General features: G+C 34.2%; 2 protein-coding genes across 2 annotated transcripts in view; one reads left to right on the top strand and one right to left on the bottom strand.

Annotated features, from left to right (window-relative positions):
- The window catches only part of LOC143223204 (ribonuclease kappa-B-like), a 514553-nt gene that overhangs the window by 4710 nt on the left and 486078 nt on the right, over positions 1 to 23765 (top strand). The gene's annotated exons all lie outside the window — the stretch shown is intronic.
- LOC143223199 (cell adhesion molecule Dscam1-like) overlaps positions 7330 to 23765 on the bottom strand; it is a 115643-nt gene continuing 99207 nt past the window's right edge. Inside the window, exons 17-24 of the mRNA XM_076450800.1 lie at positions 23107 to 23347; positions 20682 to 20780; positions 18321 to 18512; positions 14234 to 14530; positions 13385 to 13567; positions 12900 to 13085; positions 11274 to 11431; positions 7330 to 10393 (exon numbers count right to left, since the gene is read on the bottom strand). Of these exons, the coding sequence (XP_076306915.1) occupies positions 10277 to 10393; positions 11274 to 11431; positions 12900 to 13085; positions 13385 to 13567; positions 14234 to 14530; positions 18321 to 18512; positions 20682 to 20780; positions 23107 to 23347 (1473 nt within the window). The 3' untranslated portion in view covers positions 7330 to 10276. The remainder of the gene's footprint in view (positions 10394 to 11273; positions 11432 to 12899; positions 13086 to 13384; positions 13568 to 14233; positions 14531 to 18320; positions 18513 to 20681; positions 20781 to 23106; positions 23348 to 23765) is intronic.

Below are 23765 nucleotides of genomic sequence, written 5' to 3' on the forward strand. Positions count from 1 at the left end.
ATCTGTGATCCTTCTGTGGGGTCTGCGAATGCAGTTCAATAGGCACCAGATCTAGGGAAGTTACCTTTTTCTCAGCTTCATCAAATATCTTGTTGTAATTTTCCTCTGTTCGCAATAACCGCAACTGCTCAACTGTTATTGCAGATGCTTCATTTATTCCAGATACTGTCGCTGATTTGGCTTGGAATGCACGGTTTAGTTCCTCTAATGCAGCTAATGGATGCTGAGCCATCAACAATTCTAAAACTGTCTTTCCTTTGTCAATTCTGTCCAGCAGACCTCGTGCTTTCATTGCTACATCTGATTTTTCATTTTCTAATTCAGACAAAGTGTCAACAATGTCACTGTAGTGATCATTATCACATATGGTTGCAGATAGGCGGCACAACCAGCGTGTTGGACACAGTGGGCGAATGTATTTAACTGGACCATTGTGGCTGTCTGACGATACAATATATTTAAAAATAGTCTTGTATTTGCCTGACCTCTGAAGTAAGACACCAAGTTCATGTACTTACCGGATAGAATTTCGAACACATTAACAAGCTTCAACTACATGTTGCATTATTAAATTACCCTTGTGTGTTCCGCAGTGAAAAAACAAAGCTGACGGTTGCTTCTCTTTTATTTTTGCCTGTACGCAACACTCATGTTAGAGGCTCCATCATAAGTTTGTGCTCTTAATCCTGACAGTGGTAAATTGAGTCTAGTCAGTACATCAAGTATAGTCGAGGATATTGTTTCACCAGTTGTATTGAAAACACTCTACAAACCAAGAAATGTCTCACGTGCGTTAAGGTTCTCATCTACGTATCGTACACATATTGCTTCCTGTTCGGCACATGTAACATCTTGAGTGCCATCAACCATTAATACAAAGATTTTACTTTGCTGCACTTCGTGTGCTATGTTCCTCAGTATTTGATGGCTGAACATCTCCATTATTTCATTCTGAGCCTGGGGTGATGTGAATGTGGTTTTCTTTGACAAGTAGGCTGTCAACTCAGTATCTTCCTCTTCCAGGAGCTTCATTAACTGCAGGAAGTTCCCCTCCGTATTGGAGTGTCCACGTAATGCTAAACCTTGACGCAGTAAGAAACGTAAACTTCTGAATATTTTGGCTAGACTTCTTTTGCATTCTTCCTGCTGCTTCTTTTGTCCATCATGTAGCTGGACAGTCATTGGAGTTACATCAAGTGAACCTTCTGAAGATATAGCGAATCTGTGCTGAGAGGAGGATTGGTGTTCGTTGAATTTCTGTTCTGCCTTTCTCCAGTTGCAAAAACCGGAAGATATGAAGGTATACTCCACTGGCCTCTCCAATTTCCCTGTAAGAAGGCCTCTATTTTCCGCCTTGGCACAATGAAAGCATATGACTTTTTGAGTCTGATTGTCAAAGTGCAGCCATGAGAACTCATCAAACTACTTGTCCTGGAAGTTGATATTTTGAAATTTTTCTTTCTGTCGTGATATTAGTTGTGCGTCTGGATGATATGGCTTTCCACATTGTATCTGTGAAGTGTCAGATTTTTCATTACTGCACAAACTTGTTTCACAACTATCTGATGGTTCATGATGTGCAATAATTGCACAAGCATTTTCAGACTCGTCCTCTAATTAACATGGTATTTCCTTTGTATGGCAAGTTCCTATTCCTTTGTTTGAGGTTGTTGGATTACCTGCATCTGCATTGTCACTTGTAGTACTAGTAACTGGCTTGCAGAACTGTCTAATATCGGAAAATTTTAGACGCTTGCTTGTCATAATTGGAATCTGTTACCCAGATGACTCAACAGGCTAAAATAGAGTCTTTATTGAAAAGCTCTAACTACAATGAACGATGACAGAACAGAATGGAAGTAGGACTGAACTCTACTATGTATTTAAGTCGAACGCGCGAACCTCACAGTGACTAGCGAACCGACTCACCGCCTGGTCATCGCTGGGACAATAATGTGTGCTAGTTACAACATAAGTAATTGCAAGTTTCTCGAAAAATAGTTAAACAATCACAAATATATTATATTCCTGTTAAAGCTCATCAAAAGGCAAACACGTTGTGATGTAATGTCTATAAGTACGTCTATTAAATAAAAACACTTAAACAAAAACTAGCAATACAATTCGAGTAGAGGCTTCAGGGAGCGGAGGGGGTGATGTAGGGCGCGTCTGGATCCGAGCGGCCCGAACCTGTCGTTAACTGTACACTAAACGTACACTATGGTCAGCGGATTCGGCAGCTAAGGAGAGTAAGGCGTTTGACAATAAAACTGGGTAGACATGCATAAGAACAAATGGCGTGAAAACCGCACAATATACACATAAGATTGATGCAGCTACAAGCTATAAATGGCCTGCCAGATCTAGATCACAGGAGTTTACGCTTGAGAGTAATATTTTCCAATTTCATGCTCTGTTCAATCTGTTGTGATGAAAATTTTATTTAATCTTACACTACGTACAACACGTAGGTAGATTCTGTGATAGTGCTTGCAAGCCTTGCATGTATACTTAGGCCTACTGACTGATAATTACTAACTACCGTTAAGGTCGAAAAGCTTAGAAGTACGCCTATATTAAAGATGTACATTTCGGCTACTGAAAAAGCCTACATCTAGGCCTAATTATGTGATTCGATTGGTAAAAACACGAGAATCACAAGAACAAACACACAATTTGTAGGCCTGTGATGCAATAAAACAATTCAACAGACCAAACTGTAGGGGAAAATGATTCTATTCACCATACCCCCACCTAAAATGAAGGAGGGGATGTATCCCCCCATACCCTCCAGGATCTACGCCCCTGTTTGCAATTTTTTCGTCATTTTAATATCAGTAGGTTTGAACTGCTCTAAAATAGAGGGCGATAAAACCTTTCTTAAATTGTTTATCACTTTCTGTAGGTTTATGTCCACCCTTTGAAGGTGACCTTGAAAATAAACTTTCGAAGAAAACAAAGCAAAAAACGTGATCAGTTCTTAAAGGCAAAGTACAATTTGAGAAATGTTAAAATATAGATTTTTAAGGAAAGTTAGAGGTGGCAAATATAGTTTGAAATTTTCATAGTGTGATAAATGCTTGGACTTGTGTTAGAGTCTGTAAAGTTACGATAACCTTTTTATATTTTACAACGAATATCTTAATCATGTGATGTATTCTGAATAGACGATAACACCGTGGTGAACGATTTAATCAACACAATTTTTCGTGCAACTGAATAAAATTATACATGTGAAAGGTTAACTACTTCAGCTTTTTGGAATATATAAGAACATGATGAAGACAGTTATTTGTATGTTATATCGAATATGTTTAATTATGTGGTGTGTACTGTTTGAATATTGTGTAGTATTGAGACAATGAAATTCGACATAGTAATATTATTAAACGTAATTAGAATATTAGCCACGTAAGACAATTTCACATCCTAAGACTTATGACACTTAACTAGCATTGCTTGTCACTTATCGTCTGTGTTTCAGATAACATCCTGTTGCCATTTCAGAGAAATATATGAAACAATCTGGCTGAATTCTCTCCCTCAACTCAGAATTTCTACATCAATTTTTTTTCAGAACTTCCTGCTAGCTACTCTCCTGTTGTCATCTACTGATTATGAAGTGAAATAACTGGAGGCTAGGTCCCCGATCCTTTAAGTTTCTTCAAGAAAAGTTGTATTGCTATTTTCCGGTGTATATCTTTAAGAAGAATAGTACTTAATAAATGGGAAATTAAACTTAGATCAGTGTTCGTCTCATCATTGAATTTCTTCAGACTACATTTGTCCCCCAGTGGCAGAGCGGTATGTCTGCGGACTTACACCGCTAGAATTCGGGTTTCGAAACTCATAGTTGGCAGAGCACAAATAGCTTCATACTTAACTACAAACAGCAACAACCAATGTATTTTTTTCTACTGCTTTAGGATAACATTTTGATTGGTATTTGATTTGATATCGTTCAAATAATGGGAGAAGATTAGAGGCTTTAAATAGGATTTATTTGAACGTAGTTATTATGCAAAGTAGTATCGTAAATTGAATGTATTAAATAGGGTTTATTTGAAGTGACTCATATAAATGTTACAGAAAGTGATAAAGTATTTGCTAATAATACATCTGATTATAGCTTTGTTTCGATTTTGTATTTTAAGTTTGGAGTAGAACGTTTTGATAGCTAAATCAAATGTTATTGTGGCCTGGCATGGCCAAGTGTGTTAAGGCGTTCGACTCGTAATCCGAGAGTCCCGAGTTCGAATCCTCGTCACACCAAACATGCTCATCTCTTTCAGCCTTGGGGGTGTTATAATGTGACGGTCAATCTCACTATTCATTGATAAAAGAGTATCCCAAGAGTTGGCGGTGGATGGTGATGACTAGCTGCCTTCCCTCTAGTCTTACGCTGCTAAAGTAGGAGCGGCTAGCGAAGATAGCCCTCGTGTAGCTTTGTTTGGATAAATATGATCGGCGATTGCGTAAAAGTAAATAATTTCGTTGAATGTCACCGAGACGACTACGGTAGGAATCTAAATCACTGGCACAGTCTCGTGAAAATCATTTTTTAAGTAAGGAAGGAAGGTTTAACAAAGCTTTACTCAGATATTTCGTTTTGTTTCTCTAACACGGCAACAGCGTGAATATGATTTGTTTATTTTTATTAATTTCGCGCAAAATTACTTGAGAGCTATATGTGATAGCAGTCCCTAATTTAGCAGTGTAAGACTAGAGGGAAGGTAGCTAGTCATCACCACCCACCACGAACTCTTGGGTTACTCTTTTGTCAACATATAGTAAGACTGATCGTAATATCATAACACCTCCACAGCTGAAAGGGCAAGCAGGTGTGATGTGAGGTTGATTCGAACCCACGACACTCAAGATTGCGAGTCGAGCGCTCTAACCACTTGACGATGCCAGGCCTACATGAATATAAACTCGGGCAGTTTCTGAAAATTTTCTATAATTACTTGGTATAGACTTTTATTTCGAAATGTTATTCCAAAATGACCACAAAAGAAAATTCTGCAATAAAATGTAAAGTTATCCCCAAAATGGTAGTTAAGCCTTTCTAATTTATTTCCTTTTATAATTTCGAAACATAATAGCATATCTAAAACTACTAGAATGTATAATATCAAGAAAAAAGTAAAGACAACTCATTGGTTAGAAAGTACTTGAAATTCTAGAAAAATTTGTTACTGTAAAACCAGAGAATATGCTGAAGAAATACAGACCCCTAAAGACCAAAGACGAATTTGAAAAGAAACGAAAAGACGGTATTATAAACTACTGCAAACTATCTAAGACCTTTTGTCAGATAAATGGAGTTTTTGTAAAAAAAAATTAAAAAAATAGTAATACTGTACAAAAATAGACAAAATTATCCAGATATATAAATATCAAAACGTAGAAAACCCCTTAACACAGTTTAATATATATACTTCCTTTTACATTATATGTTTACCTATATAACACAACTCAGAAAATACTCTCTGGTTCATGATGTCATACAGAGATGTAGTCACAACTACTTCATTATTACTCAGGATTAACATGTATCATAAAAAAACACACCTGGAGAAGATGGCACATTTATATCATAAAATAACACCAACAGAAAGATAGCATATTCATATCCTAAAATAATACCTACACAAAAAAAGAACATTTATACTGAGTGCGTAACTAACTTCTCACATAGAACATTTACAACTGTGTTTAAGATCAACAAAGTGGTTGTACAAAAAGACACTATACCGCATTTTGAGGCTCCTTTTTAGCTGTCCAAGATTTTATATTTCTGAGAGAATTTTAAAATAAATTTCAACCAGGTTTCAAAAGCCCCTCTTGTCTGGACAAAATACGTTGATAATGTGTTTACTATAACGTATTGTAGTCGTTTTTGTTTTGTTTTTTGTATTTATAACAAAACTACTAAGGTTATCTGTAGTAGTCATTAATTTTGAACTGCTTATCAAATATAAGGCAGCCAGTCGACAACACCCTACCATTCCAAGGGATATACTGTGATCCTTATAACCTACTCGCAATTTAAAGTGCAGGAATATTTTGTGATGTTGCATAGATTTGAACCCAGGGTGCTATCTCCGAAATCCAGAGCTCTACAAGAATTTGTTTGTTTGTTTTTAATTTCGCACAAACCTACACTAAGGTTATATGCGCCAATCATCCCTAATTTAGCAGTGTAAGGCTAGAGAAATGGTAGCAACTCATCACCACCCACCGTCAACTCATGTGGTACTTTTTCATCAACGAATAGCGGAATTGACTGTAACATTATAACCCCATCACAGGAGCATTTGTGATGTGAGTCGAGCGCCCTAACCACCTGGCCATGCCGAGGTCCTCTACAAGAGGGACGATCTACCCCCTACTCACTATAACTTGCAATGAAAACGCAGCCATATTTCTGTATCATTTAAAACAGTCATCCAATTGAAATATAAAATCAAGTTAGACAAATAACTAGCTTTTTTTAGGAGTCAATAAATACACATAGTAATGATGGGAAAATTAACGGTGAATAAATATCGAAATTCCACAAACACGAATCTGCACTTAAACATCTTTTGGATTAATTTATTATCTCTTAAGATAACTTTAGTACACACTCTTACCAAACGAGCTTTTGGACCTTGATAAATATACCTCTTGAAAAACAACAACTAAACGTGTCATTACTGAAGTGAAATGCATAATTTATAACTTTCATTAGAAATATTTCTTAATTTACTTTTCACGTTCTTTCAAAGTTCCCGCTGTTTTTATATAATTTATAATTATGAAAAATGCGAGTTGTTGCATCAGTTTTCATTCCTAGAATAATAATATAAATAATGTAAACATCATGAGCCAGAGAAAAAGTTATCACTGCACTGTCGAGTGGGTTAATATGTGTTAGAATAATAATTATTCATCGCAATGCGGAGTAAGTTTCAAATCAGCGTTGTAAATCCGTAGAGTTACCGCTGTAAAGATGTTTATAAACCTTCGTAATTACCGAAACGTTTTTGTTCGTTTGATTATTTCTTTCAAAATTAGTTGGCTTATTTTACTAAAATTGCATTCTTTTAAGTCGGCTCGGTAAAAACTCACATGTAACTTGTTCATAGTTATGGATTTAAATGTGATGCGAAAAAAAACAACGAACAAAATAAGAGATTCATAAACCTCAGATATATTGTGATAAATAGTCAACTTAAATCATATCTTTTAATGACTAATACACATTTTCTAAGTTATTCATTATTGAACTGGAAGAACGTATGATATGTATCATAAACAGCTTTATTCATTCTCATATATATATATTACAATAATTTATTTTCTCGCAAACAAAAATCGGTAAAAATAAAAGTCTGGAACTGTTAAACACATCGATAATTGGCTATTATTCAACTATGCCATTATCTAGTGTTTGAAACAAACAATGAGAGAACAGTAACAAATAAAATAAACGCTTGCTGACAGATGTTTTTACTCGAGTTACAGCCGAATTCATTTATCTTTAAATGTAAATTACATCAGATAGAAAGAGAAATGTTGCGATAAAAGTTTCAAAGACTTACATTTTAAGCATTTTTCCTTTACAAAATCTTTTATTTTTTGCCACTTTAAGATTAAACTCTGAAACATTTAAAAAACTACATATTACCAAGGAGTCATAAGCTGCGCTACAGGTACGATCACTAGAAGCAGATAAGAAAATTTCCATAAAACTGATGTTTTCAGTTTTGCTCTAAACCAGTTACTTCGGAAATGTTGATTATACGCGAAAAAGAATGTTTTGATAAATTTAAACGTATTTCACGAAATAATATTTAAATTTTGTTACAAGAGCTTCAGGTTTTGCTGTAAAATTTTCATTAAAACCAAAAGTGCTATATTACTCAGAAGCCAATGGTTAACATGACACTTGAAAACACACTAACACGCACTTGAATATCCTAGTAAATGGTTAAGAAAACCTGAAGATCTATAACGTAATGTTAATAAGAAATTACTCTCCGGCTTTTAAAATTTTCAACAGTAAAAAAACAGCCAATGAAATATTGCATCAGTTGCAGAAGATTATGTCAAGAACCTTACAACTTGAACTCATTCGTTACTAATAACACTAAACACATTAGAATGTATTATTCTGATAGAGTAGTGGAAAGAAAACAACATAAATGCAGATCTAAGGTAGAGTCCTAGACTAATAAATTTTACCAGTTTAATTTAGGTTGTCAAGAAATAAATGAACATAATGAAAGAAACTGATTATATTATATATGTTCATACTTGGTTCTAATAATAGTTTTCAGGTCGCGTATGAATTTATAGTTAGCTTTAAAAGCGGATAATGGATTGAAAAGCCTAACGTTCGAGATTCGATGCCACTGAACACGATCCGCTATTTCAAGTGTGGGTGTATTATAAATGGAACAATCCACAGCCTAACACGCTAAACATTAGGCTTTCTTTCCCACTGCTGTGCAATTTGAATGAAGGCCTTATATGGGTATCAATATTCACGATAAATATAAACATCTTTATCTATACATCTTGAACATTTCTTCATTTCATTCAAAAATACAATTTTTGAATCATACAAAACTTAGTATTTGTAATTTGTGACGGATACTACAAATATTCACAATAAAATGGGAAATTTATCAAGTTTTACACTAATGCTGAAAATACAAGAGATCAAAGCAGGTGGTACAGGCATAACCATTCATTTGTTTTGTTACAGAAACAGCTATGTAATTACAGTTATTAATGTTGCTGATGGTTATTAAGCGTTAAATTAATGTTGTTCAACTGAAATATTTGTAAAAATGTTACCATAAGACGTGTAACATTTTGTTCAAAAACGGACTTTATAGTAGTTCTTGAAATTTCAGTATAAATTATAATAACCAAAAGTATTAAAAGGCCCGGCATGACTAAGTGGTTAAAGCGGTCGACTCTTAATCCGAGGGTCGCGGGTTCGAATCCCCTTCACGCCAAATATGCTCGTGGGAGCATTATAACGTGACAGTCAATCCCAATATTCGTTGATAAAAGAGTAGCGCAAGAGTTAGCGGTGGATGGTGATGAGTAGCTGCCTTCTATCTGGTTTTACACTGCTCAGTTAGGGACGGCTAGCTCAGATAGCCCTCGTGTAACTTCGTGCGAAATTAAAAAAAAAAAACAAATAAGGTAAAATAACGTATTAAAAGATAACTAAGAGGATGGGATGAAGTCTTTCATTAAAACTTCATTTAGGTAATCAAATGAACGCTAGACGTCTTATGGAACATTAAAAATGTATCTATCAAATAAGTGAAATAGCGTAAATTCACCTAGTGGTTTAGCAGTATGTCTGCGGAGTTACTACGCTAGAAACAGTGTTTTGATACCATTTGTGGACAGATCATACGTAGCCAATTTTCTAGCATTGAGCTAATTACAAACAATAAATCATAACAACTACTACACATTTTCGTTCATTCGTCATGATAATGTAATTTACAGGCTATAATTTAAACAGTAAATAACTTAAGTGTACACAGTTATATTAGTTTTGTCCCTGTGCTACCCGTTTATAAGCAACATCACCCATTTCTGGCTCTAGGACTACTCACGTGTGACCGAATAATAGGATTTGACCATCATAGTGCACCTAGATACACCAATGGCTATTTTTGTCTCTCTTACCATATATATATATATCAAACATTTGTCAGATATTTGGCATTTGGTATTTTTCAGTCTGACAAATGGGTAAAACAGTGAGCCAAGAGACGCTAAGGTTTAATAATTCAGAAGTGCTGAGCAAGAGAAGGACTACTAGACAGCAGCACTGACCGTTTACATGGCTAATGTAAGTGATGAATGTGTTTAGCAGAATATTGCGACTTTTACTTCAGACTTTCAGGTAGACAGCTCGGCACGCTAACCACCATGCTACTGTCGACCATCCCCTATTAGAAATTCATTGTTTAAACATTTTTTTATATTTGTTTTTGATTAGCACCATTTATATGGTACTCATTTATGAGGAAACTTTGAAACTGTGGCGTATCGATTTAGATCTCAAATACAACATGAGGTGTCAGCGAAACCTTGTAAAACTACCAAATATAATCTATTGAAATACACACAATACTGATCAAACAGATAATAAAACAACACATAATGACTCGTTAGATCCACATAACACAGGAGCAAGTGAAATAAGCATAAGGAAGTATATATTTTCATGTATCAAGGATGACATCTCGAGAGATCATGTGTACGATGACCAGTCTGATTCTTTACGTATCCTTCCACAGACGAAAGGTCTCGATGTTGAAGGCGGCAAGACATCAGGTTTCAGTGCCTCATAGGGTCGATCAGGACGACACTGGTATAAAAAATATATATCATTGAATACCCAACTAACTTATGATACATATTAAAGAACTCTTAATATGTTAAACACGATTTCGATAAGAATTTTTGAGACAAGTACTAGCCTAATAATGAAGTGTTATTGAAAGAACCAATGAAAAGAACAATGGTAAAACTGTGTGTGTGTGAAAACACAATAAATCTGTTTAGACTAAAATATGATAGCCTATGTACAACACAGATGGCCTACAGCACAAGTACACTAACTCAGTTTAACTCGAACAATAGAATTTAACCATCATTCTTATAGAACATCCACGGCCCCAAGTGCCAAGCGGATTTTTATGACAAAGATTCACGAACTCTGAATCCTAGGCTCCACGATTCTGCTATGATAACCACTATGCTACGCCTGTCCATAGACACGGCGCAAAGCAGATGTGATGGTCTTCCAGAACCTTTCAATGTTTGCTGATACCTTAACTACACGGTAAACGATTTTCTGAAAAGTTTTATTTATTTTTTCGCATTTATTTACTTGAATAGAATAAAAAGTGGAATGAAAAACTGACAATATATTAACCGTAGTGAAGCAAATTTTTTGGTTTTATTAACTCTCACATTTTCAGGAAAAAACTTTAACGATGTGTGTAGGAACTTAGTTCTTTTACCAAAACGTTTTAATTCTCCTGTTTCCAAACAAGTCACAATACATATTACATAAAAACTGCGTGTTTACAAAATCAAAATTATGGTAAATAACAGTATTAAAAGCTAAAATATTTGGAATATATAGATATATTCGTAAAAATAAATGTTTATTATTTAGCTAGGTTGAAAACAATGTTATTTTGCAATTGAAATTTAGCGTTATGTTGAACAAGTAAATTTACCTGCCTGCTTACATAAATGTTGTCTCCTCTCGTGTCGCCACATCGTCGATTCAGAGTGCGGGATGCAGAGGTGCTTGGTTGGCTGACATGGAATTCTGGTACAGCTATTGTGTCATAGGGTAAAGCATACGGATGAAGTTCCTGTTCACGTGACAGACCTGTTAATTACAAAACACCTTATAAGATTTTAACAAAAATATTTTCCTAGCATGTAAATGACAAATAATTATGAACATCGAATGAAACCCAGAAAACCCTAAGAAAATGTTTCTATGAGAGGCATCATAGGAACAATCGCTAACTGCAAAGTAGGCTTAAGACTACCTCCTAGGTCTACCTACACTCTTAATAATATTTATTACCCAAGACGTTATACTACCTAAACAACTTAAATTATACAGAAGCATAAAAATTAGTCCAAACTTGATACAGATTTCAAATAACTCGTATAAGTGTAGTGTTTCAGAATTCCACGTACATGTTATTAATGCCAAAACGCTATTTACCTGTTTAAGAGTTGTACAAGATACATGGTAATAAACAGAACACTATGGGTTAAATCTAAGGGAATGAAATGATGAACTGGGTAATTACACCATACAGGTTACTACATAACGAGCTGGATTATTTGTAAAACATTCATGAACATTGAATCAGTTATCTTAATTAATAAAGCTAATTAACAAATATTCTTATTTTCATCCAGTACCGTTATCACAAAATTCCGGCAAAATCTACTTAACTTGCAAATCATTTTTGAACATGAATTCTTACACCGCTGTTTTGCTGTTTACACAGAAGGTTAATCGTACTTTATATGTAAGAATTACGTGTCTTAATGCAGTAGCTTGTCGATAAATATGCGAGCCATAGCGCCATAGATTACACGTCAACACCTATGTGTGTACTGTACACGGCGAATTCCTGATAATCCGACAGTGCAATGAAGTCAAGTTAACCTACGGTTGGAGGTGTTTGTAACAACAATTACCTAAATGGAGAGTCATATAGAAAAATTGTTAAATTATGCAGAATCAATGAGCACAATGTTTCAATGAAGCTGAAAAATTCGCACAATAAAATGTTTACTACAGCAAAAGTATATGAATCTACAGAAAAAAAATGTTAGTTTGCGAAAGAGAAGAAAGCTACAATCAAAAATGGGCATTGTTTTTAAACTTATTTCCTTTAAAATAGTAACAAACAAGACGTTAAAGTCGGCAAACGTTTACAGGTCGAACATCCAGAAGGTTCAAGCTAATAAAAAAATCGAATCGTAACAATTCATTTGAACACATATACAATAAGCTGATACAGTTGCAATTGGCTTTAGTGCCTTTGATCTGCCTGAATGTTGACTGCAACGTCGACGCGCATGTACTGTGGAAACTCTGTCAATTTATGTAGTCAAAGATTAACTTGTACGTCCATCTTCAGAAAAAAAAACAACTTGTAATGGATATTGTAATGTCCGGTAGCAGTGAATATTGTAATCGTGGTAATTTGATTGGTCCTGAACGATCACGGAAGAAAATAGTTCCTTGGTCGCCAGCAGAACTAATACTTCTTTCTAATAGAATGCTATTAATCTTTAAATAGTCAATATAGTTTAATTTTGTCGCTTACCACCACCACCAAGAAGTGCTGATGAAACAGGACGAGAATGGCTATTTGAAGACGATGATCTTTGAGTTCCTTCATCGCTTGATACTCCTCCGGCTATACAACCATGTTCATTAGAACCATCTATTTCTTTCAGAACCATTATTTCACCTCCACGCCTAATTTTGGATTGTGAGCTCCCGGAGCCATCTAGTGACGAAAAAGGTTATATAACGTTATTTTCTGTTATTAATACCCTACGGTTTGTTTTTGGTTTTTTTCTTAAATATATTATTATATACAGTGATGTTTCTGTATATACAAATATATTTCTCTAAAAAAGTGTTACACAAAATATGGTATTTTTTATTAATTGCATATATTCGATTTGAAAAAGTTTCTTTTATTTGAATGCATTTACAAAAACAACTAATTTTCAATGTACTTTAACATTTCAACATTACAAGTATTCATGATCATAATGACAGCTATATCTATTATAAACATACCACTACTAGGACTGTAATGAGAATTACGACGTCGACATAAGACGCAACCTACGACGATAATGATGATGACGATGACAACAGAAGTGACGACAGGAACAATGATCGTGACATCCAAAAGAAAGGGAAAATGAGATTCCATATCTGAAGGTGTAGGTATGATCATGTTCATGTCCGGGACAGCCTCTACAGGTTAGATAAAGAAAGGCGTTTTAATGAGCTATGTTTTCCCATGGTTCCAGTTCGAAAAGGGTTTGGTTTGTTTTGAATTTCGCGCAAAGATACACGAGGGCTATCTGCGTTAGCCGTCCCTAATTTAGCAGTATAAGACTAGAGGGAAGGATAGTTAGTCATCACCACCCACCGCCGCCAACTCTTGGGCTATTTTTTTACCAATGAATAGTGGGATTGGCCGTAACATAATAACGCTCCCATGGCTGAAAGGGCGAGCATGTTTCGTGTGGCGGGGATTCGAACTCACGCCTCTTAGATTATGAGTCAAGTGCCTTAACCACCTGGCCATTTCGAGCCTCGAAAAAGGTCGCGTTAGTTTTCTGTTTAGAATTTCTCGGGATAATATTAATTATTCTTTAAATTAATTTGAGTTTGTAATATGGTGGATCAAATTACGAAGATATAAAAACGATTTGGTTTGTTTTAAGTCAAGCACAAAGCTACAAATTAGGTTATCTGTGCTCTGCCCACCACAGGTAACAATACCCGGTTTCTATACCCGGTAACAAAAAAAGAAAAATATCAATAGATAATAACTAAAACTTGTTGATAAGTTAAAAAACACAAGCGATAACTAATAGAGAGTACAACTTTAAGAAATGCATTAATGATTTTTACCTTCGAACGTAGCATTCAAGGTTTGAAACTCGTACATAGCCTCTGTTGCCCCAGCACTGCTATATGCGGTCACTTGAAGGTCATACGATGTTCCTGGTGAAAGGCCTTGTAATAAGTGCTGTGATTGGCTAAAAGGCACGTGATCTGTCATCACTGTCCAATGTGACATAGGTTTTCTACGGAGCTTTATAGAATATTCTTCAATTGGACAACCACCAGTTTGCCAAGAAAACAAATTAAGCTTAACCGAAGTGATATCACGACGAATGAAGTCTTCTCTTGTTGGAGACAAAGGAGCTGAAAGTTGTTAAAAATTTACCTTTATAGAGATGTAGGTACAACCAGCTATGTTTTACCGACAGTAAAACTGAATTAATTTAAGCATTACCTTAGATTCGTTTTATGTGTGTGTGTTTTCTTATATCAAAGCCACAACGAGCTATTTGTTGAGTCCACCTAGTGGAATCGAACCATTGATTTTAGCGTTGTAAATTCGTATGCTTACCTCTGTACCAGTGTGGAACTGGATGCGTTTTATTCGTTCCAGTCGTAACATTTTAATTTCTGTGACGTTTCCATAAAACTGGTAGTTCTATGGGTACTTGAGCTTGTTAATTTACCTTAATATTCGACTAAATATTTAACAAAATGGATATATATATATATATGTATATATAAAAGTATCGTTAATTACCTTTAATATTTACACATTACTGTTAATTCTAAACTTCAGAGCAATTTTATAATCGTTTCATTAAAGAAAACTAGAAATATCTATGGATCATCCTCAATAAGTGTCATCTTATGTTTAAACTTGAGATTTGAAAATTACCATCTAGGGATGTCAGGGTCATTAACATCTCCTCTACCCCCAAACATTCCCGGTGAGCGTAAAATTTAATTTCATATAAAAACATGCTTTAGACTTGCATTAAAATAACCTGAAGACATTGCGTAACTTCAGCTGTGAAAATCTCACGTGTGTTCATCGAAGAGGTAGGTAGCTCCCCTTTACGTGAAGTGTACCTATATCAACACAGAATTTATTCATTCTTCTTGAACCGTCGATAAAATAGAATACTTAATATTGTTTGTAAGGTTGTAAATATTTTGTACACAAATCATTATTTATAATAATCGTTATTATAAAGTGTATTATTGTTTGCATTTTAAAATATATTTCTATTAAGAAAGAAAATTGTGTGTTAATCTTGTTGGCAAACATCACAAATTTGATATATTCCTAGCTTTAATTAACTACTAAACTTAAATTACGATTTAAATGAGGTTCAGACTATTTTAAATCGTATTACTTGACATAATAAATTGGACGTTCGTCCGAAATAAGTTATAATGTGTAACAGTGGGAATTGTGTTACATTATCAACAGAAATATTTCTTAAAAAGATTTATACCAGCCACAACAAATTAATTCGTACACACGCTTGTGAAACTACTCTCAGTAAAAGTTGTATTTTTTGTATCTTAGCCTCTTTTTGTCACTTTGTTGCCAAATTATTCACTTCACACTTTTTTTGTAAAATATCTAGCTCTCAACTCGTGGCCTATTACAAATGTTTTCAGACGCTAGACGAACTAATATTACAAAAAGATTTCAAAAACATGTAAAAATAAGTTAAGAAATAGGTTAATGATATTATTATTTTATTTCAAAATATATAATAATTAGTTAGTAATATCGCAGTAGTATTCCAAAAAAAATATAAAATAACCAGTAAAGAAGTGATACTACTATAATATTTCAAAATTTGCGACAATTAATTAATAAAGTCACATTACTGTAGTATTTCGCAAAATGAAAACATAATTTTATTCACAAAATTATGCTTCTCCATGTCAAAACATGTTTATTTTGCTCTTAGTGGGTGCTCTTTTAAAAATTAAATTATGAATAAATTCTTATTATCTTTCACCAAATTAAAACTCAGAAATATCGCAAAATTGATATTTGAGGAGTAATTACAGTTTAGTTATTTCATTTTACAAAGAAACATCAATAAACTGCCTAAATTTTAAATTTTGTTTCTAGGTTTCTGAAATGTGAATAACAAGTTTTTCAACCAATCAAAGCTTGTCAATTTCACGCAGTGTAATTCTGTCTCATACAGAAGTTTCTTTTTGACAAAACGAAACTAGTGTACTAATAATTTACTATTCTACTTTATTTACTTATTTTAGTTATTATATAAGAATACATTTTATCATAAGCGTGTTAACTTTATTAAAGTAAGCTCTGTATACCACATAAGACAAGTTACGCATTACATGAATGTTTTTAACATTGTCGAAAGTACAAATAAAAACGAACAAGAAAAAAGGCCGTCAGAGTGAAAAATCACTTGTTATGGTTCTATATAATAAAAATATATAATATGAGGGGTGATCATGAATAACTATTTGTTATATTTTTACCAACTTTTGATCAATCAAAATAACCACATATGAGGGTTGTCCCAAAAGTTCATAGCTCGATTTAAAAAGAAAACAAAACTGGAATGTGTGATTTGTTTTCTGACTAATATTAAGTTTGAATATTTTTGTGAGCAAACGGCACATAAGGAGCTTATTTTTAATCGTTGAAAGAAAGGATTGAGCAGTGTTAAACATCATGAAGAACCTTGTGTCGTGATCAACTATTTTGCTAAACAGAAAATGACGCCACAAGGGATCCGTCAGGACATGAAATCAACATTAGGAGAAAGTATTCCCGCATATTCAACAATGGAAGTGTTGCATGGTGAGTTTACAAGCAGTAGGCAGTCATATAAGAATGATTCAATGTCAGGTTGGCCTTCGATATTGACCATTATAGAAACTGTACATAAAGGTTCACGACCTGGTTATATATGATAGAATAATTATCATTAGAAAGTTGGCAGAGGAAGTAGGAATCGCTTATTGCAACAAGCATTTTAATAGACAGTTTGAGCATGAATAGTTAGTGCCAGATACGTTACAAAGATATAGCTGGAGAAATGGGTCCGAGTTATTGAAAACCAAAAATTTATTTGTAACTATGAATGAAATCTTGATTCATCACTTAGACTCAGAGACAAAAATGCAAAGTTTGCAATTAAAACGTTAAATTCATCCACTCCTTAGAAGTTTAAGTCACAACTTTCTGCTTGTGAGGTAACGCCATCAGTTTCATGGAGATGTCCAGGGCGTTCTACTAGTTCATTACTTAGAAAGGTGTCAAACCATTACAGGATATTTCTGTGGATCTTTAATCAACAAATTATGTCAAGAAATTGAAACAAAGACAAGAGGGTTACTCAACAATAGTGTGAACTTCCATTAAGACAATGCCCCAGCTTGTAAATCTCATGCTCTTTTGAAAGCTGTCCATGATAATAGAAGTACTTAATAACCCCCTGACTCACTGGATTTAGATTCAAGGAATCTGTTCTGTTCCCTAATCTGAAAATATTTATTAAAGATCAAATTTTTCAGAGTAAGGATAATCTCGCACATACTGTCCAGTGATGGGTTAATGACCAAAATGAAGAGTTCTTTTAGAACTTTTTAAAGCTCTTGAAGCATCATGGGGTATAGACTAAGAAGTTGGTTATGTTGAAAATTAAATTACAACTGAACCAGTGTTTGTGTTTTCTTTATAGGTATTGCCACGAACTTTTCGGACACGCCTCGTAGTTCAGAACTAAAAACCAACTTAGTAAAATATATCGCTGATTAAAATATCATTCTTACTTGTAACGAATAGAATAAATCAGTTAGGTACTTCTGTTAGCGATGTTTTTTGCCGTAATTAGAATAATATCTCATTATGTTCGGCTAGATAAGAAAATTTGGGTTTCTACTAATTTCAGACACTATATAATGCAAAATCATCTTCACATTACAATATATAACAAATTGTCTAATAGTGTTAATAAAACTAAAATTGATATAAAACAATATAATACAACCTCTTTAGGAAATGTATAAAAACTAGTCAGTTATAATACATGTTTCATGAACCATTATCACCCAGTCTCCGTTCCTTGATAATATCGAACATGAATCTGTGATATTGATGGCTTGTCTTTCACCATTATTTACTCACCAGCGCCATCTGTCCGTGCAGATATAATCTCACTAGGCTCACTTCTCCCTACACTGTTGGTAGACACCATATACAGCTGATACTTGGTGCCACATTCGAGTCCAGTGAGCGTATATGTGTGATCATCAGGCTTAGATATGACCGGATTCTCGATCCAGTTCTTATGTTCTTCGCGATAATATAGCACGTACTCTAGAAACAGACATCAAAGCGCTTATGCATATGAGATTCAACTATAAGGTAAATTAACAAACTAATTATATCAACTTTCATTGACACCATAGTTACAGCTCATTCTCGAGAAAACTGATACCTTACATGTATCAGCTCTTAACTAACACAGTGAATTATGTGGAATAACACTGGGCCTAGTATTTGATAACGAATATAATTCGTTTTTAAGAAACGTATATTATTTAATATCGTATTCAAACATATTCAAATGCAGGAGGATCTAAATATTATTACGTAATAAGGAAGTTAGAGAATAGCAAAATAAAACCATTTTGAGTCATACAGATTTCCTAGAGGTTACAGGATTAATAAACCACATTTCGCTCGCACAATAACATAATTATAATTGCATCAAGCGATAATTTACTGTCAAAATTTTTGAATATGATACTGAAGTTATACAATTTCGTTTTATTTATTTTAATATCAAAATAGTGACAATCACGAATAGCTCACTTTCGTTTTTAGCGTTATGAGCTCATACGTTGAACCAGCAGGGAGATCAAGTTCGTTTGTTATGAATTTCGCACAGAGTTACACGAGGGCTATCTGCACTAATCGTCCCTCATTTAGCTGTGTAAGACTAGGGGAGAAGGCAACTACTCATCCTCACCAGCTCTTAGGCTCCTCTTTTAGCAATGAATACTGGTAACATTATAACGGTCACACGGCTGAAAGGGCCAGAATGTTTGGTGTGACGGGGATTCGAACCTGCATGTCACGGGTCTAGAGCCACCGAATCATCTGAGTAAGAAGAATGGAATCGCACGTACCGTTTTTCTCCGAAACTAAGACAGAACTTATATTAATTTTCACTCCAAAATATGACACTAGGGCTTATTTTCGGGGGGATGTCTTATTTTGATATATTAAAAAAATGAAGTTACAAAGTAAAACTATTAAACTAACCATTTAAAATAAACTATTATTAAACTATTAAACTAACTGATTAATACTTAAACAAACTAATTAACTAACTATTAAACTAATTAATAAATTAATTTTTTTTATTTCTTTCCTCTTCCTGCCACTCTTAACTAGGGCTTATTTTAAGGGTAAGGCTTATATTAAAACTATCCCCAAAAATCACACTAGGTCTTATTTTATGGGTAGATCTTATTATCGGAGAAACACGGTATCTCAGTTTCTGCTAATCAAGATAAAATGTAATTTTACTCTTAGTATTCTCTATAAGTATATGGAAATAAAAATAAATGACTATGGTCATTCATAACTATAATTTGGTTGTTCTTTTCATCAATACAGAAATAGTGACAACAACATTTCCCATGATTAACTAAACCTATGTAAATTGATTAGTTCTATTCTCACTAAGACTTGTGTTAACAGTCCATTATTTAAATACATTTATTCCATATATATGTATATTAGGATCTTATTGCTTGCAGTCATCGTTTAGTTATCGAGTGTGGCAAAGTAAACGCTTTTCATTTCAATAAAATCAATATATAGTGTAGGTGAATAAAAACATATAATTTGCTTTTAATTTCTTTCCAATTTTAAATTAAGTTACATAAATACAAAACATAAGCAGAGCCTGTTTTGTGTTAATACTGTCGCTTAACAAGCTATTCACATCTGCATCACTTATTTAGAAGATAACGATAACACAATCTAATTTACGTAACCATGACGTCACTCCACCTTTTTCCACACTTCCCAGTTTGTTCCTGGTGAAAAAGGGTATACTTTTCAAAGCACTGGGTTATAGGGTTTCTTATCTTTGTACCCAACTGATTGTTAATTTGCTTGTTTTTCTAACATCATGGGTGAAATTCTCCATCATATAATTCAGGGTAGGAAGGCTCTTTTCACGAGATACAGTTTTACTATGTGATTCGTGTGAAAGAGTAAAAATAGATAAATATATATCTACAAGATCAAGATGTGTATTCATCATATTTCGTAAAATAAAATTACACACGTTTTTATACGTATATTGAATAGTAAAGAGTAGAAGGTAAAATAATAACCTAAAAATATCACCAAGACTAATTATTCAAAAGTTTTAAAACTTATAATAATGTTGACTGGTATATACCAAACTTCTTTCTGGTTATTACTTTGAACATTTCACATTTTAATACAGGAAAAGTTTCAATTTACCTGTCACTGGGCTACCAAATGATCTTCGATGAGTCCAGCTGAACGTTATAGATGTCGTTGTTTTCGACATAATTTTTATATGTGGAGCCGTGGGCGGTACTGGAGTATATTACAAAAAACTCATTTTGTATGATATTAGATATGGTATATAGACACTCGGTTATCTGATTTTGTTTCACTGATTACCATTAATATACATGTTATTATTTGACGTTAATAATTTTATTTAGTTCTGAAATTCATTCTATTGTTTTTTTAGCTGCACAAGTCTACTTGTACAGAGTCTCTGAACCAGGGGCGTGGATCCTAGGGATGGAAGAGGGTATACACCCCCCTTCATTTTAGGTGGGTGGTATGGTGCATACAGTCATCCCCCCCTACAGTTTGGTCTGTTGAATTGTTTTATTGCATCACAGACCTACAAATTCTCGCGTTCTTACCAATCGAATTACATAATTAGGCCTAGATTTAGGCTTTTTCAGTAGCCGAAATGTACATCTTTAATATAGGCGTGCTTCTAAGCTTTTCGATCTAAGCGATAGTTCGTAAGTATCAGTCAGTAGGCCTGAGTGTACATGCAAGTATCGTGGCAACAAAATTACTCTGTGATGCATGTTTACAGCTTTCAGGTTCATATAATCAGATATTACCAATTTCCAAATAGAACAGTTTACATAATTGTTTGCAAAACATCCCCCTCATTGGGTGTAAAAAATCTACGCCCCTGCTCTCAACCACGTGCCATTTCGTTGCATCCCTAAACTGTTGCGGTCCGCGAAAATATAAACACAAGAATGAACCATTACGATTCCCATATGAATATTCTGACAGTCTTTGTTTTCTTGAAATTCCAAGGACCGACAAGGTCACTGTGAACAGAACGGTGTCTGTCGGCTAACTAAGCGGTGGTGGTTGAGAAAGGCTGTATTTGTATATAGACCATTTATATTACACTCATTCTATAGTTTACTTTTATGTAAATAAATGACGCAATGTACAATAATTTCCTCTTACTTTAAAACCAACATACAGTAATATGATGTCAAATTTACACTAACATCCATAAACATTTATAATCTAAAATTGTAAATGCTCAAACCACAAACTGCTAAAAAGCCATAATTTAAAAGCATTTTTCTGTAACTAATCCATTAAATCTAGGGTAGTGTTTTACTATTCCGAAAAGTTGGATAAATGAATTGCATTTCATTTGTTAATTTTATAAACTTTATATACACACACATACTATGCAAAAACGAAACCCCTACCAGTTTTATTTAGTGGAATATGAACATTCTGTATTTTTTACACACAGCTTATTTAACACGAAGAAAAGAAGAATAAATAACATATTTTATGTCTTTATCAAAATTTAGTTAAAAATAAAATTCTAAAATAAATAAAACAAACAGTTTTTATTGCACAGAATAAGTTAAAAACAGTAACATATTCTGTTTAAAACTTTTCTGAAATAAATTACACATATTACAAAAATAACCATATATATAATTGTTTGATGCATAATACAACTAAAGAAAAACGAGACACATGTGTTTCATATTAAAGATAATATTTTTGTGAATTAAATATTTAACAAGAATATGATTATGTAATGTTGTCCGTTAAAGTAAAGGTAAACTTTTGCTTGAATTTTCTTTCATTTACTTAATAACGAAGTCAGCATAATAGATGGTGTAAAACACAACATAACGTTATGGAATTTTCAGGTGGTGATGCTGTTAATTTTGGAGGCGAAGAAAAGTGTTAAAAATAGATACAAAACACACTAATAATCAGATATCTCACACCTCTCTACACCTAATAACGGACAAACGTTGTTGTTGAGTTTTGGGTTATGGCGCAAAGCTACATATTAGGTTATCTGCTTTCTCTCCACCGCAAGGAATCGAAACGGAGATTTTGGCTTTGCCAACTTACCAATGAACCACCAGATGGCGTGATTAAAAGAAGTCAATTGGTTTGGTTTGTTTCGAATTTCGCGCAAAGCTATACTAGGGCTATCTGCGCTAGCTGTCTCTAATTTTGAAGTATAAGACTAGAGGGAAGGCAGCTAGTCATCACCACTCACTGCCAACTCTTGGGCTACTCGTTTACCGTGGGGCGTTATAATGTGACGGTCAATTCTACTATTCGTTGTTAAAAGAGTAACCCAAGAGTTGGCGGTAGGTGGTGATGACTAGCTGCCCTCCATCTTGTCTTACACTGCTAAATTAGGGACGGCTAGCACAGATAGCCCTCGAGTAGCTTTGTGCGAAATTCAAAAAATAAACAAACAATCAATTAATCTAAAGTAAAATGATCTATCATTTGCAACACATATAGTCTTCAGTTTTAACTTATTGAAGATCCAAGTGGTTAAAGCGATCTTTAGTTTCAACAATACTTTTGTTCTCTCATAACTTACCATCAGCCAGAGTCGCAACTGTAATCTGCTCAGACATCGGACCAGCGCCCTTACTGTTGAATGCTTGCACCGACACAGAATATCTCTGGGAACGACGTAAGTTTGTTAAGTGAGTTTCTAAGTCTGTGTCGTCACCTTTTAATTCGACCATCTTGAACATCGCTGGCTCTGATGATGTTACCATGGTGTATCCGATATAATATCCCTTGATTGGGCCATTCCAAAGTTCCTGACGTGGAGGCTAACAAAAAGAAAAAAAAAAACACGCCTTATATTCATACAATACTATCAGTAGAAAACAATTTAAATCAATAACTATTAAACACATTTAAATAAATAAAATAAAATATTTGAAGGTACATTGTTTTTAATGAGTATTAATTTGAAAAGAAAATAATTTTACTAAACCGGAAGGCCCGGCATGGCCAAGTGTGTTAAGACGTTCGACTCGTAATTCCAGTTGCACCAAACATGCTCGCCATTTCAGCCGTGGGGGCGTTATAATGTGCAGTCAATCCCACTATTCGTTGGTAAAAGAGTAGCCCAAGAGTTGACGGTGGGTGGTGATGACTAGCTGCCTTCCCTCTAGTTTTACACTGCTAAATTAGTAACGGCTAGCACAGATAGCCCTCGAGTAGCTTTGTGCGAAGTTCGAGAAA

This window comes from Tachypleus tridentatus, chromosome 8 (genome assembly GCF_004210375.1).
Source record: "Tachypleus tridentatus isolate NWPU-2018 chromosome 8, ASM421037v1, whole genome shotgun sequence".
NCBI lineage: Eukaryota > Metazoa > Arthropoda > Merostomata > Xiphosura > Limulidae > Tachypleus > Tachypleus tridentatus.